Source organism: Bos grunniens, chromosome 4, assembly GCF_055505025.1.
Source record: "Bos grunniens cultivar Pamir isolate PY7600 chromosome 4, Bosgru_T2T1.0, whole genome shotgun sequence".
In the NCBI taxonomy this organism is placed as follows: Eukaryota; Metazoa; Chordata; class Mammalia; order Artiodactyla; family Bovidae; genus Bos; species Bos grunniens.
The window spans coordinates 112,689,520-112,704,277 of NC_141168.1; the positions used below are offsets into that span (position 1 = coordinate 112,689,520).

Below are 14,758 nucleotides of genomic sequence, written 5' to 3' on the forward strand. Positions count from 1 at the left end.
ATGCTGTTTGTTTCAAACTGAGGGACGATTTTCCATTTCCATTCTTCCCTTAAATCTAACCTATAATTTTTTTCTAGACTGTAAAAGTTTTCTTTTTTATGTTTAGAGACTAATAATTCTTTGATCATTGAGTCCCTAGGAGTGACTTATTTGTTTTTCTTTTGTGAGCTTTCTTGTTTTGCACTTTGCAGACCGCAGGTTCTGTGTCTCTGAGATTTACCCGCTCCGTCCACAGCTACGACTCCCCAAGCCCCCACTGGCCCCTGACTCTTTCTCAAATTGGCCATTGGGTTCTCTGCCGGCAGGTGAAAGAGCGGTTAGAAGTCCATTTTATGGATAGGCTGCTTGCACACTGAGGGTCCTGCCCCACCTTATTCCGAACCCAGATGGATGCCCACACAGCTGCCGCCCACACAGACGGATGGACCCCGGGCTGGCGTGGAGCCTGGATTTAATCTGCCCAGCGAGGGCGAGGCTGTCCTGCATTTTGTGCGTCTGATTGCTTCACACTGTTGGGTCCAATAGCAATGAACTGAGTCCACGAACCAGTGCTTCTTACATCTGAAGGAATGCTGGAATCACCAGGGGGCCTCCACGGCACACAGATTACTGGCTCCCCATACACAGCGGGTCCGGGGTAGGCCAGGGAAGGGACCTGCACTTCTAGCAAGTTCCAGGAGATGCTGCTGCAGTGGGGGGTCCCACTTTGAGGACCCATGCTCCTCAGACGGGGTGCATTCCCTCTGCTGACGGGGTTCTGTTTTCTGTCTGCAGTTTGTGTGTGTTGGAGGAAGCCCTTCCCGGATGAAAGCCTTCATCAAGTACGTGGCCATGGAGCTGGGCTTTGCCCACCCGGGTGCTGACTATCCCAACATCTGTGAGGGCACTGACCGCTACGCCATGTTTAAAGTGGGCCCGGTGCTGTCGGTCAGCGTGAGTACCTGCCCTGGCGGGAGGCCGGGGCTCCCGGCTCTGCAGGCTCCCCGCCTGCCCTGCACACAGCCCGGCAGGGGGGGGCAGGGGTGAGGGGAGCCTGGAGCTGGGGCCTGCCTTCAGGACAGGCCAGGACACACATGGACACACATGGTGGTGCACGCCCACCCGGCTGTGTGCACGCGGTGAGGACCCAGGGTGGAAACCAGGAGGACCTGCCTAGACCGGGGCCCCAGGGAGAGCCAGGACCGGGACCAGGTGGCCCCCGCCCTGGCCACCTCACAGGGACTTACATCACACATGTGTGATTCAGCAGTGAGTGAACACATATCTCTGGTGTTTCTCGGTTCCCGGTTCTGGTTTCCTTTGTAGGCAGGAACATTAAGCAAATGCTGCCATAGAGTAAGGCTGCCCAGAGGGTGCCCCTGCTCTGAGTAGCTGAGATGTTTGGCAGCTTCAACAACACTGCACACACCCAGGAATCAAGACGTGTTCAGATCTGGATACTAATAATCCATGGAAGCACTTCCCACATGCCAGACTCCATGACAAACACATCCTCCAAGGACTGCTCCACCTTGGATCAGCTCCTGGTGGCCGTGACTCCAGCAGACCTCTGAAGAAGGGCGAGGGTTGGGGGTGGAGAGGCAGCGGGCTTCATAGGGCGGAGCCACAGGCCAGCCATTGAGGATGGCTGCGGCAGAGCATGTGGAGAAAGGGGAAAATGTGTGCAGGGCTTCCCAGGCCAGAGGGGCTGCTCGTTACCTGGCAACCGCAGGCTTCTGGTCCTCAGCTGAGATCCGTTCTATTGTTTGTGGTGCATCAGATGGGGTCATCCGTTCAACAGCATCATGCAAACCTTCCCCACATAGTCATAATTTTTAACTACGTTTTGAAGTTCATCTTCTTTACGACCACTTAGCAATGCACCACAGGGCACACAGAGACTCCACCGGAGCGTGACGCTAGTGTTTCTCCCTGGTTCTAGCACGGGATGGGCGTCCCCTCCATCGCTATCATGCTGCATGAGCTCATCAAGCTGCTGTACCATGCTCGCTGCTCCGGCGTCACCCTCATCCGCATCGGCACTTCCGGTGGGATAGGTCAGTGTGCCGCGCATGACCGGGACCTTCTGGGGGTAAGGGGGGGCATCGAGGAGACCCAGAGCTCCTACCTGGGCTGTGCCCAAGTACAGCTCAGCAGCAGCAGCAGGTGTGACAACATGTTTGTTTTGTTATTTATCTGTGTTTTTTGTTGTTGTTGTTTTTTGGTCCAACTACTTCTCCCAACCCATACCCCAGAAATAGCTGCAGAAAGCTTCCAGGCCACCCGCATGTGAAAACCCATTCTTTTCGGGGTATACTCTCACGCCTTCTTGTTTGCTTGATTCTCTCTTTTTATTCTTTCTACTCCCTCATTTCTCTTTCTCCTTCAATTCGCTCACTCCTCCCTATTCTTGCAAGGATGTGAAGTACCTTATGAGAAAACCTACAGGAAACTCAAAGGGGGAAGAAAGAGATGGAATACAAAATTAAGATAAGTGTTCTTAAATTGCCTAAAAGCCCTCAGTGCTCATCGTAATTTTTTTTTAACATCCCCAAATGCTTAAACTTATGTTGAGTTTTAAGCCAAAGTCGTTGAAACAAACTTGTTTTATGTAAGTTGTCCTGCTTTCAGATGTCCCAACTCAGGGCAGGTTTTTCTGCTGAAAAATGGGTTCTGACAGTTCTCACTCCCATCAAGGAGCTGGGAGCTGCTGGGAGGCCTGGCCTCTGCATTGGTTTTTGACTGTCTAGGCCTGACTTCCCCTGGATTTACGGTAATTTGAAAATTTAGGTTTCCTTGCTGTGAATGGGGCTTCTGTAGGCCCTAAATCTTCTTGATACATAGTCTCATTTTCTTTCCACTACATAGACAGATTGATAGGTAGCATCCATGTTTGCAGATTGTCATTCAAAGTTTAACAGGGTTCTCAGAAAACACCCCAATGACTAGGGAGGGCCCTGCCCACTTAGCTGTGGTACTTTCCAGTGCGCAGGCTCTCCTTCATGCACGTGGCACCAGTATCGCCAGAAGCGCCGCCAAACTTTTCCTGAGTTCTTGCTCTGCAGGGATTTTAAAACCAATAACCAGAGAATGAATTCTGGAGGGAGTAGGGTGGGTTTTGAGTCTCCCAAAATTGCTCCATAGAAATGGACAGATCAACTAAAGAGCTGGACCCCAAATCCTCAACAGCAAAGTGTGACATGGCATCTCCCCAAATCCCAAAATAGGAATAGTGGGTGGGTAGCACAGGCCCCCACTCAGGAGGAAGCATGAGAAACTCTGGGGTTCCTGATGGATGTGAGAAGAGAATTCTGAAATAGCCAATGGGTATCCTGAGAGAGTGCAGGGTCTGAGGAAGAGCAGCTGCACCTAGAGGAGGGCTGCACCCTCCAATTTGAGGCCTGAAGCGGCTGGAAAATCCTGGGCACCATGAATTCATAAAAGCCACCATCTGAGGGTTCTTCCAGGTCCACACTTGGGGTGGGGAGACACTTGAGAAGTGTCTGTGTTGAAGCAGCAAGGAAAGTCCAGATGGACACACAGTGGGGTGAGCAGAGCCAGAGCTTGAGGATTGGTCATATTTTTTAATGTTTCATGAAAGCAGCTGATATGGGGGTAAGGGCGTGGAGCCCTGGAACAGCTCTCATGGCTTCTTTCTCCTTAATGTCTAGGAAAACCAACATCCCATTAAAGCAAGTAGTGGTGAGAAATGCTAATGGTCAAATCTCAAGCAAAGTTATTAACAGTCCAAAGACGGAGGAGCAGAATAATGTTGGTACAAATGTGGAAACACCCAGGGAGGCCCAGAAAGCAGATCCTCACCAGGGGTCACTCCTGGAGGGAAGCCAGAGCATCAGGGGCTGGTGGCCACAGGAACCAGTTTTGGGGAGCCTGGAAATTCCTTACAGTATTCTTGCCTACTTTTGTTTTACTCAAAACCTTAAATACTAAAGAAAAAAAAAAAAAAAAACAACTACAAAACAGGGACCAGCTGAACACTTGCTGGTAAAGGGAGCCCCAGAGAGTTCCAGCAGCAATTGTTAAGACGCTGCTCAGTGGGGTGCATAGGCCCTTTTTTGCACTTTTTCGTATTTTCTGTATCTTCTACCCATTCGTTTCTTTTACCATCAGGAAAAATAAATCTGGTGTCGAAAAGGGGTCCTTACCTATTTCTTTTTAGGGCCTGACTGACCTTTCAGTGTACCTATGAATGGACCAGGCCCTTCCCTGCCCGACCCCCGCCTTTCTTCCTTCAGGTCTGGAGCCCGGCTCGGTGGTCATCACCCGGCAGGCAGTGGACCCGTGCTTTAAGCCGGAGTTCGAGCAGATTGTCCTCGGGAAGCGAGAGGTCCGGAACACGGACCTGGATGAGCAGCTGGTGCAGGAGCTGGCGCGCTGCTCCGCGGAGCTCGGCGAGTTCCCCACAGTCGTGGGCAACACCATGTGCACCCTGGACTTCTATGAGGGTGAGGGGCGCTCTGGGCTCCTGCTGGGGGTTTGCCGCGGACTTGTGCTTGCTTCGCATGCTTTCCACTGCGGGCCGGATTTTGAAGGGGAAGCAGGCCGGGCGGGCTCGAAACCACCTCTGAGTCTGGGGAGTGGGATGGGCGTGCAGTGGGTGTTTACTGCGTGCCCGTGCCGAGGTGCTCCACGGTTTTCCAGGGCAAGGCCGCCTGGACGGGGCACTCTGCTCCTACACTGAAAAGGACAAGCAGGAGTACCTGCAGGCAGCCTACGCGGCCGGCATCCGCAACATCGAGATGGAGGCGTCGGTCTTTGCTGCCATGTGCAACGCCTGTGGCCTCCGAGGTGGGATCCCTAGGCCGCCCCCCGCCCCCCCGCTGAACCCCCTGCTTCTCCCCCCTCCTCACGCAAGTCCTTCCGGGGATTACCCGCCCACCCTGCCCCCAAGGCATGCCTCGGGGCCGAGTGCATAGCGCACCTCTCTGCTCTTCAGATTGACACGCGCTGCAAAGCAGGATCCGCAGTGTCTCTGCTGGACTCAGGTGCCACTAAGGAACCAGAAAGATGAGAAAGCTGCCCCCTCTGCCAGCTGTCCAGTGAATCTGGCCCTCAGAGGTCCTGGGATTTCTGAGTTGTAGTTCCTGGCCTCAGCCCTCCAGTCCAGCTCTGCTTCCAGAAATCCTGCCATCCCTGTTGTCTCATCACAGCCTTTCAAGGCAGTACAGGGGCCCGAGCTAGTCCTGAGGTTCGCTGAGGGAATCTCTTTGGGACGCAAAGGCAGCCGGAGCATGAGACAGTGGGACAGGATGCTCTGCATCCCACACCTTGTGAGGAGTGGAGGCTGGTCTCCCGGGATTAAGCTAGAAATCCCCCTGTTTGTGCTGACCTGACGTTTGCTCCCTGCAGCGGCCGTGGTGTGCGTCACCCTCCTCAACCGCCTGGAAGGAGACCAGATCAGCAGCCCCCACGAGGTGCTGGCCGAGTACCAGCAGCGGCCCCAGCGGCTAGTAGGCCAATTCATCAAGAAGCGCCTGATGCAGGCCTGATCCCCCAACATTTATCTAGAGGGCGTTTGTGGTTCCTGCAAATAAAATCATTGCCACAATCTCCTCTGTGTGACTTCCTGGATCCTTTATACAAGAATCTAGGGAACTGATTTCAGGTCAGAGGCAAAGAAAATCCTGCCTTAGCTATGCAGATTAAAAAAAAAATTTTTTTTTTAATTTATTTTTTGGCTGTTCTGGGTCTTGATTGCTGCGTGGGCTTTGCTCTAGTTGTGGTGAGTCGGGGCTTCTCACTGTGGTGGCGTGTCTTGTGGAGCACGGGCCTTGCGGCATGCGGGCTTCAGGATTTGTGGCACACAGGCTCTGGAGCACTGGCTCAGTGGTTGTAATGTAGGGGCTTAGCTGCTGCCAGACAAGTGGGATCTTCCCGGATCAGGGATCTAACTTGTGTCTCCTGCATTGGCAGGTGGATTCTTTATCGTTAAGCCACCAGGGAAGTCCAAGGATTTTTTTTTTTAAAGCTTCGTTGGAGCATGCCCCCATGTTAGCCTGATTTGGGTTTTCTTTAAGAAAGTTCCTCAATATTTGAAATATTTCTAGGGAGCTTTTTCAGACTTGCAAATACTAATTGTAGTCAGATTTCACTAAGTGAGACTCAGGTCCACTTTGCCTGTAAGCAGCCCTGCATCAGTGCCTCCGTGTCCCTCAGCTTCCTCCTGGGGTCAAACGCCCTTCTCCAGACTGGAGGCGGAAAGGGATTGGAGGGTACTCCAGGGTGTCCTCTCCTGTCTCAGACGTGTCTGGCAGTAGCTGTTTTTGGGGTATCCCCAGGTCCCCCAGCCCAGAGGCAGGTGCCCTGGTTGCCTTTTTGGCACATCTACACCCTTGTAATGTTCGGTATTCAACTCTGTTTTAGGTTCTCAGAGGGCTGTTTTCTGATTGTACACCGAGGCCTGCACCTGTGCCTTTTTGGTTTGGGGAATCATGTGGGGACCGTGGTGTTGATGTATGAGTATGGTCCATGCACTCTTCAAAAAGCCTCTTTCCTGAGATTTTGAGGTTCATCCCAAATTGAGGGTTGGTAATCAAGTCATTCAAGAGGCACCAAGCTGGGCGCCGGTCCAGATGCCAAGACCCCTCTATTACAGGGAGGGGCCAATAATGACTCCATGTTAGAACTTTTACTTTAACTCTTGCTTCCCTCTTGCTCCTCTTCACAAAAAGGATACTGTTTATACATAATGGTTTGCCTGGGGGAGTCCTGCCTGGCTGCCGGAATATTAAACCGAAGTGCCTTTGTTTAGGACCCTGTCCACCTGTGGATGGCTGCAGGAAGGAATGAACACATCCCTTCCCCAAGGCTTGTCATTCTAGGAGATATTTGCAAGATCAATGGCCTTTTAACTTTGTTTCCTCACCTTCCCCATCTCTGTTCTATAAAAGAACCTGGCATCCAGACCTCAAGGTGGTTACTTTGAGACTTTAATCTACCTTCTCTGTCAGCCTGGTTGTGGAATAAAGTTGTATTCCTTGCCTCAGCACCTGCTCTCCATTAACTGGCCTGTGGCGCAGTGAGCTGAGTGAACCCCCTGTAACACCTCCTGGCTCCCAGTTGCTACAGGCCGCAGTGTGGAGAAGGAATGCCTGCGGTTTTTCCCTCGGTCCCCTCAAGGGGTATCTGCTGCACCCCAAATTTGAGGCTGTTCCAGAAGGAGCCGCCTGCAGCCCCCCAGCAGCTGGCAGGTCCTGGAATATGTGTGTCCTCTCGCGTTTGGCAGCCTCTGACTCTGGCTCAAGGCTGCAGGAGCTGTTCCCAGGCTCCTGTCACCATGCTCACATCTGCCCCCCAATTCCCAGTGCCCCAGGCTTCAACGGAGACATTTCCAAGTCCGTCTGCTCGCGGGTCTGCTGTGCCCGCAAACCTGGGTGCAGGGGCAGACAGGGTCAGTCTCCGAATGCCTGGCTGGTGGGCTGGCTGGCGGCCCCTGCAGCCCAGGTGTGGGGCTAGGACCCCGTGCGTGTGGTCACCAGGCTCAAGTCCCGTGAGGAGCCGCGGGGACCTGCAGGTGGGTCCTGTGTGTGCCGCTCTCACGCAGGTGTGGACGTGGGGTGCCCCGTGTGAAGCGGGGAGACGGCAGGAGCTTGGCAGTCAACAGCACGAGAAGCTGTTTACAGCCAGAGAAACGGAATCCTGCGACCGCAGTCCCTGCGGCGTCTCCCGGGCCGGCAGTCCCTGCCCCGCGTCCACGGATGGAGCCTCCTGAAACCTGCTCACTGGTCCTCTCCCCCTCGGCGGCGAGGACGAGGGAGGGGGGGCTCGAGACTAGGTTCTTCCTCACAGACGCCGAGGCCACGCGGAGGCGCCCGGCGGGACCTGCGCCGCTCTCTGCTGGCCACAGTGGGAAGGGGTTGGCTCACCCGCGGGGCCGCGCTGTACCCACCCAATGGGGTAAAAGCAGCTGATCACACCTATTTCCAGCGACACATCTGACCCTGTGGACTAATAGAGATCCGGGTCGACCCCAGAGCTGACGCTCCCCCGCCCTCGCCGCCCACCCGTGCCCGGGTCCCCTCCTCCATCCTGCGCTGGCAACCGCCCTCCCCGCCCACCCGCGACTTGCCCCCCACCCCCACCCCCGCTCCAACTCCCATCCTTCGCTGGCAGAGAGAACGGGCGCCAGAACTGAGGCGCAGGGCACCTGGAGAGCTGGTTCAGCTGTGTGGGTGGTGCGACTGTGCTGGTGCGGTGTGCTCGGTGCGCGCACACAAAACAGAAGTCCACGTACGCACATGCTCCGTGCACACGCGGGCCCCGCAGACATTCACCAGGTAGAAAGCGAGTGGTACTCAGTGGCCTTAACGTCCTCCCGGAAAAGGAGAACTTCGGCCTAGGTCCCACCCACTGGGCCAGCCTGGGAGCCCCGACGAGGGTGGGGCACGCCTGCTCCTATTAGGGTCTCCTCCAGGTGGCGCTAGTGGCAAAGAACCCGGCTGCAGGTGCAGGAGACGGAAGAGACCGGGTTTCGATCCCTCGATTGGGAAGAACCCCTCAAGGACGGCACAGCAACCCACTCCAGTGTTCTTGTCAGGAGAATTCCACGGACGGAGGCCCCTGGTGGGCTACAGTCCGTAGGGTCTCAAAGAGTCAGGCACGACTGAAGCGACTGAGCACACACGTACCAGAAAGTGGTTTAAAAAGAAAAGTTTTTAAAAGGTTAGGTACGGCTGTCACTGGGCTCCAGAATCACTGCAGATGGTGACTGCAGCCATGAAACTAAAGGACGCTTACTCTTTGGAAGGAAAGTTATGACCAACCTAGACAGCGTATCTAAAAGCAGAGTCATTATTTTGTCAACAAAGGTCCGTCTAGTCAAGGCTATGGTTTTTCCAGTGGTCATGTATGGATGTGAGAGTTGGACTATAAAGAAAGCTGAGTAGCGAAGAACTGATGCTTTTGAACTGTGGTGTTGGAGAAGAGTCTTGAGAGTCCCTTGGACTGCAAGGAGATCCAACCAGTCCATCCTAAAGGAGATCAGTCCTGGGTGTTCATTGAAAGGATTGATGCTGAAGCTGAAACTCCAATACTTTGGCCACCTGACGCAAAGAACTGACTGGTTGAAAAAGACCCTGATGCTGGGAAAGATTGAGGGCAGGAGGAGAAGGGGATGATAGAGGATGAGATGGCTGGAAGGCATCACCAACTCCATGGATGTGAGTCTGAGTGAACGCCGGGAGTTGGTGATGTGACAGGGAGGCCTGGCGTGCTGCAATTCATGGGGTCGCAAAGAGTCAGACCCGACTGAGCGACTGAACTGAACTGATGACTGTCACACAGGCATCAGTGAAACATGTGTGGTAGAAGTGAAGGGTCCCTCCATCTGTTCAGGTGTGTGCGGAGGGAGCAGACTTTGTGTCCAGAGGGGCCCAGGTGCCACTGGATCAGGCACAGTGGGAGCTGTACGCGGAGGCTGGGTCTCCCATCCTGTGTGGGCCTTTAAAAGAGGCCTGTGTTGCTCCTCTTAGCCCAGAGGGAAGGACAGGGCTCAGCCCACGGTGCTGGTGTAGTCTTGCCCACGCCCTCGAGGCATGGTCTGCTTATGCACAAGTGTGGGTGAGCCTGGCTCCCTCGTGACCTGGGACAGCTGTTTTGCTGGAATTCGCTCATCAGTGACGTTAGATTCCTCTAGTCATGTGGTGTGACGGACCCAGACGTCAGGACCACCTGGCCCCGTGGAGGGCGCCCTGGACCGCTGTGGAGCTCCTCCTGTCACGCTCACGCAGGGCAACTAGGGGGTCCTGAGGTGCTTGCTGCCCTGGGAAGGCCTCTGGCACAGTCGGCCTTGAAATGCCGCTGGCATGCCTTCCTTCTGAGGTTCTCCCTCCGTTGCTGTGGGTGCTGCTGGCCTCACTTTACTCTGCTCTGCTGACCCCTGAGGCCACGGAGGGGAGCGGCCCATCCCACCAGCACTGGGTGAGGCTCGGGTCTAGGAGTCAGGGAGGCACAGATCTCTGAGTCTGCTGGTTCTCATCCTCAAGGGCTTCCTAGCCCCTTCCCTCAACCCCCGCCCCCCCAGGCTCAGAGGTTCTGTGACTCCTCTAAGCCTCATGGCTAAAATGTCAGTGGAAAAGGTGCAATGGAAAATGGAAATGGGCAATGGTCAGTGGAAAATGGCTGTGGAAAACAGTACAGCAGAACCTCAAAGAATTACACACAGAGTCACTGCGGGATCCAGCAACTCCACGTCTGTGTACCTGGATGAAAGGACTGAAAGCAGGGATCCGAACGGACGTTGGGACACTTGTGTTCACAGCAGTGTTATTCACAACAGGCACAAGGTGGAAATGGCCCAAATGCCCATCAATGGATGACAGGATAAACAAACTATGTCCATGCAGACAAATGGGGCTTATCCAGCCTTAGAAAGGGAGAAAGCTCTGTTACGTGCTGTAACTCAGAAGAACCTTGAGAACACTATGCTGAGTGAAATAAGCCGGTCACAAAGGACAAATACTGTAGGATTCTACTGATATGAGGTTCCTAGAGTTGTCAAGTCCATAGAGACAGAGGTAGGATGGTGGTTATTGGGTCTGGGGAGGGGAGATGGGGGGTCAGGGTTTACTGGGGACAGCGCTTCAGTTTGGGAAGATGAGAAAGTTCTGGAGCCTCCCCCCTGCCCCAGTGTGCTTCCCTGACCATCTCCAACACCAGGTGGGTGGGTGGGTGGCTGATAATTAGATTCGATTCTGACACTTACCTACCTGGAATTATATCTGATTCTACAAGTGGAAGGGAAAGGTCTTGACCGCAGTGCCCTTGTTTTAGATGCCAGCTGCAAGCAGGGTCCCCAGGCTACCCACACTTCAAATCTGGGGCTTTCTGTGATGCTCTCAGGTTTGACATTTGTTAGAATGACTGAAAACACTTGGCGAAGTGCTGTACTTACAAATGTCATTTTAGCACATAGGCTGTAAATGAACAGTGGACCGGGAGCCCAGGTCTAGGAGTGCCCAAGTACAGGCGCTCCTGTCCCTAGGGCTCAGTGTGAGTCTCCCTCCTATACATCCATGTGGTCACCATCAGGAAGCTCCCTCAAGAATGGCGTTCAGCATTGGTACGTTGAGTTTCCATCATCCAGAAGGAAATGGCAACCCACTCCAGTGTTCTTGCCTGGAGAATCCCAGGGACGGGGGAGCCTGGTGGCTGCCGTCTATGGGGTCGCACAGAGACGGACACGGCTGAAGCGACTTAGCAGCAGCAGCAGACACGATGGAATAAAGCACTGGCCACAGGAGTGAACGCAGTCCCCAGCCCTGCTGCCCTCCCCTTCCCGGACGTCAGATACAGCAGAAAGGGGGGTGTTACTGTTCAGTCAGCTGAGGCCGCTGCAGCACACTGCCACAGACTGGGAGGCTTGAATGATGGGAATTCATTTCTCACAGTTAGGGAGGCTGGAAGTCCAAGAGCAAGGTGCCTGCTGACACTGTTCCCTGGCGAAAGCCCTCAACCCAGTCTGTAGTCTGTTTTCTATAAGAGTGTTAATCTCTTAATGAGGGCCCCGCCTTCAAGACCTTACTGCACCCTCATCACCTCCCAAAGGCCTCACATCCAAACACCATCGCGTTGGGAGTCGGCGTTTCAACACATGATTTCTGGGGGGACACAGTCAGTCCATGGTGGTAAAACAAGACATTCCAAGGATTTCTGAAACAGGATAAAGGCCAGATATATGTTTATTAGCTCACAATATCATCTAGGTTTATCATATTGATAAACCTAAGTATCCTTAAGGCAGTGGTCTTTAAGTTTTTTGGTCATTTATTCCTAAATATGGGTTCCTTGATGGCTCAGAGGTAAAAAAATCTACCTGCAATGCAGGAGATGCAGGTTTGATCCATGGGTTGGAAAGATCCCCTGGAGAAGTAAATGGCAACCCACTCCAGTATTCCTGCCTGGAAAATCCCATGGATAGAGGAGCCTGGTGGGCTACAGTCCATGGGGTCACAAAAGAGTTGGACACAACTTAGCGACTAAACAACAACAACAAAATTCCAGAATATAATTTGAAAATCTGTGTACCTCCTGGGAAAACTTTAGGTCTACATCTAACTTTTATCATAAGTTTAGTAGAGGCAAAGGATGTAATATCTGGGATATCTATTGTACTTTTGCTTTAAATGTATCCAGTCAAACCTCAGAGCGGAAAAGTTAGCTCATTTGATTTCAGATGTGTCATATATTCTAATTGACAGAACTCATCCAGTCAGTCATAATAGACTTTCTGTCAGAAGAAAAATTGATTCTTTTCAAATCTATTCACATTTCTATTTGAATAGAAATCAATTTCAAGTTCTACTCACATACACATTATTAACTAGCAGTTCTGTTACTCTGAGTTGGAGGGCTGTCTAGACAGGCAGGAATAGATGAACAATAGGGAACAGATGCCAGGCCTCCCAGCCCTTATCACCTGGAAGAAATAAAGCATGTACCCAGTGCCTCCCTGCTTTCTACCAGAGCTCTTCTGGCTCAGTTTCTGGATTCTCTCTTGAGCTGTTAGACATTCTCACTTGGTCCGTAGATTTGGCCCCAGAAGTTCTTAGACCATAACGTGTACTTTTTTTCCCCTTCAAATGGAAATAAGATTTATTCATTTCATGTACAAGGAATCAGGAGTTTGATCCAATAAGAGGGCAGTTACAATAAATCGAAAGCCACTGAGTATATAACAGTTTGACTTTTTGAACTTGACCTGATTTTTCTAAAAGTATAAATCCCACACAAACAGCTTTTATGAATTATGCCAAATCAACTAGTTTTCAGAGGTGTGTAACATAAATCTTTAAGGAAGCAAGAGAAGATGAAGAAACGTGGCCTTTGTTCTTTAACAACAGAAAACCTGAAAGGGAAGAGAAAATACACACATGCCCAAATTAATTTCCACGTTGAGATGATCGTGGATGCCAAGAGATGTTTTAATACTAAATATCACCTTTTTCAGCTCTTAAAGAATTGCCACAGTAATTCACAACTATGAAAAGGGTAGAGAAGCTGCTGAAAATTGCTTTTTAAAGTAATCTGTTCTTTTAGGTTGTATTAACACTTTCACTTTTCACTTTCATGCATTGGAGAAGGAAAGGGCAACCCACTCCAGTGTTCTTGCCTGGAGAATCCCAGGGACCGGGGAGCCTGGTGGGCTGCCGTCTATGGGGTCGCACAGAGTCGGACACGACTGAAGCGACTTAGCAGCAGCAGTGGCAACAGAAGTATTGGGACTAGACCAGAAATGACTTACTAGGTAGATTCTTACAGATTCTTGGGATGGGAACTACAGTTTAGCTTACATGGAAATTTAAACATCTAGGTATTTAACATGAAAATCCAGGTTTTCATCTTGTCTTGAACAGCGGGAGCGCCACAGGTGACTGGAGCCAGGGGCTGTTCTGCTCAGTGGCAATCACCTGGGATACTGCCTGGACGTGCAGCATCCCATCGGGTTGGAGCCACGGGGCCCAGAGGGGGGAAAGGGGGGGCTGGGGCGAGGGGGTCGGAGGGGTACAATGGGGGTCCACACTCGGGGGTCGCTCTTGAGCAGGCCCTGTCTCTGCACACCCATACAAGCGTAGGAGCACGAGGAACCCCAGTAATGAGGGTCGCCCGCATGTCTGGGTGGGTGACATTTAAACCCATACCCTTAAAAATGTAAGAATGAGTAAGTTTAGCTGGGTAAAATGCCTTGGAAATGAATAGTATTGTTGGAAAACTGCATTCAGTCCAGCAACGTTTTCCAAAACTGGAAGGATCTTTCTCATTTTCTGGAATAATAATGAATTTCATCTAATGAATGGACCTGAGTTAAAATCTACTCTAGAGCTGGAATATAGACTAGAACACATACTCAGCCCTCAGGTTGCTGAGCATTGAAGGAGAGGAGGACATTTGGCATTAAACAACTGGGGTAGAGTCTGCAGTGATGCCGGCGGGGAGGGCTTGATTTCTCTTCAGACATATGCTGTTATTTCAGAAGATGGTTATCAGCTTTCCAGGTCCTGGTATCAAGAGCCAGGGCACTCCAGTGAAGTGCTGAAGCTGCTTTGAACTCAAGGATGCCCCATGGTTTACACTTGTCACAGTTTCCCTGAAGCAGGTTACTGCCTACCACCTGGCTGTTTGCAAAGACCATCAGTCCTGTGATGCTAAGCAGCACTGAGCAGGCCAGGAAGTCTGGTGGGGAAGCCCTGCCAGAGACTGCGGTGCAGGTGGGTCATGGCCGCTTCTGTACTGAGCGTGCTCAGGTCCCAGGGCATCAGTGTGCCTGAGGTTTTATGAAATGAGAAAAATGTCCCTGCCCTGAGTCCAAGGGGAGAATAGATTAACAGGGTTTGCAGACTTTTAGCAGCTTCTCTGGAGGGTGCTTATCCCTTAGAGATAACTTCATGTACCATAATCAATCCAGGCTCCCTTTATAACCAATGTTTGGGGTCCCTTAAAGAACAGTTTGCCAAATGAGCTGGAACAAGTAATTCCCCAGCAGGACACTGCTATTTCATAGGACATGAAATGAATTCTATTACTGCTGATCCCGAAATGACCATAATCTGAATGGCTTGCATAGTGATCATGTTGTTCCTCTAAGAAATATTTATCATATGGTAGCAGAACATTGTCCTGGGGGAGGGTGTTCTGTGTGGGATTCCCTGATGCCTTTGGATTGAGTCACCTTGAATCACATGGAGCTCAGGTGTGTTCCCTTGAAGAAGTATGGCTGCCCTGCAGGTGAGCTCAAAATCACTCAGGAAACAGGAAGGAACTG

At 52.0% G+C, this 14,758-nt stretch overlaps 1 protein-coding gene across 4 annotated transcripts in view; it reads left to right on the top strand.

The window, feature by feature from the left end:
* Window positions 1-5,548, top strand: part of UPP1 (uridine phosphorylase 1) — a 28,696-nt gene extending 23,148 nt beyond the window's left edge. For all 4 annotated transcript variants that reach the window (XM_086398600.1, XM_086398596.1, XM_086398599.1 and 1 more), the window contains exons 4-8: window positions 775-933; window positions 1,922-2,036; window positions 4,236-4,445; window positions 4,642-4,788; window positions 5,350-5,548. In XM_086398600.1, coding sequence (XP_086254726.1) covers window positions 775-933; window positions 1,922-2,036; window positions 4,236-4,445; window positions 4,642-4,788; window positions 5,350-5,489 — 771 coding nt within the window. In that variant the 3' untranslated portion in view covers window positions 5,490-5,548. The remainder of the gene's footprint in view (window positions 1-774; window positions 934-1,921; window positions 2,037-4,235; window positions 4,446-4,641; window positions 4,789-5,349) is intronic.
* The last annotated feature ends 9,210 nt before the right edge of the window (window positions 5,549-14,758 follow it).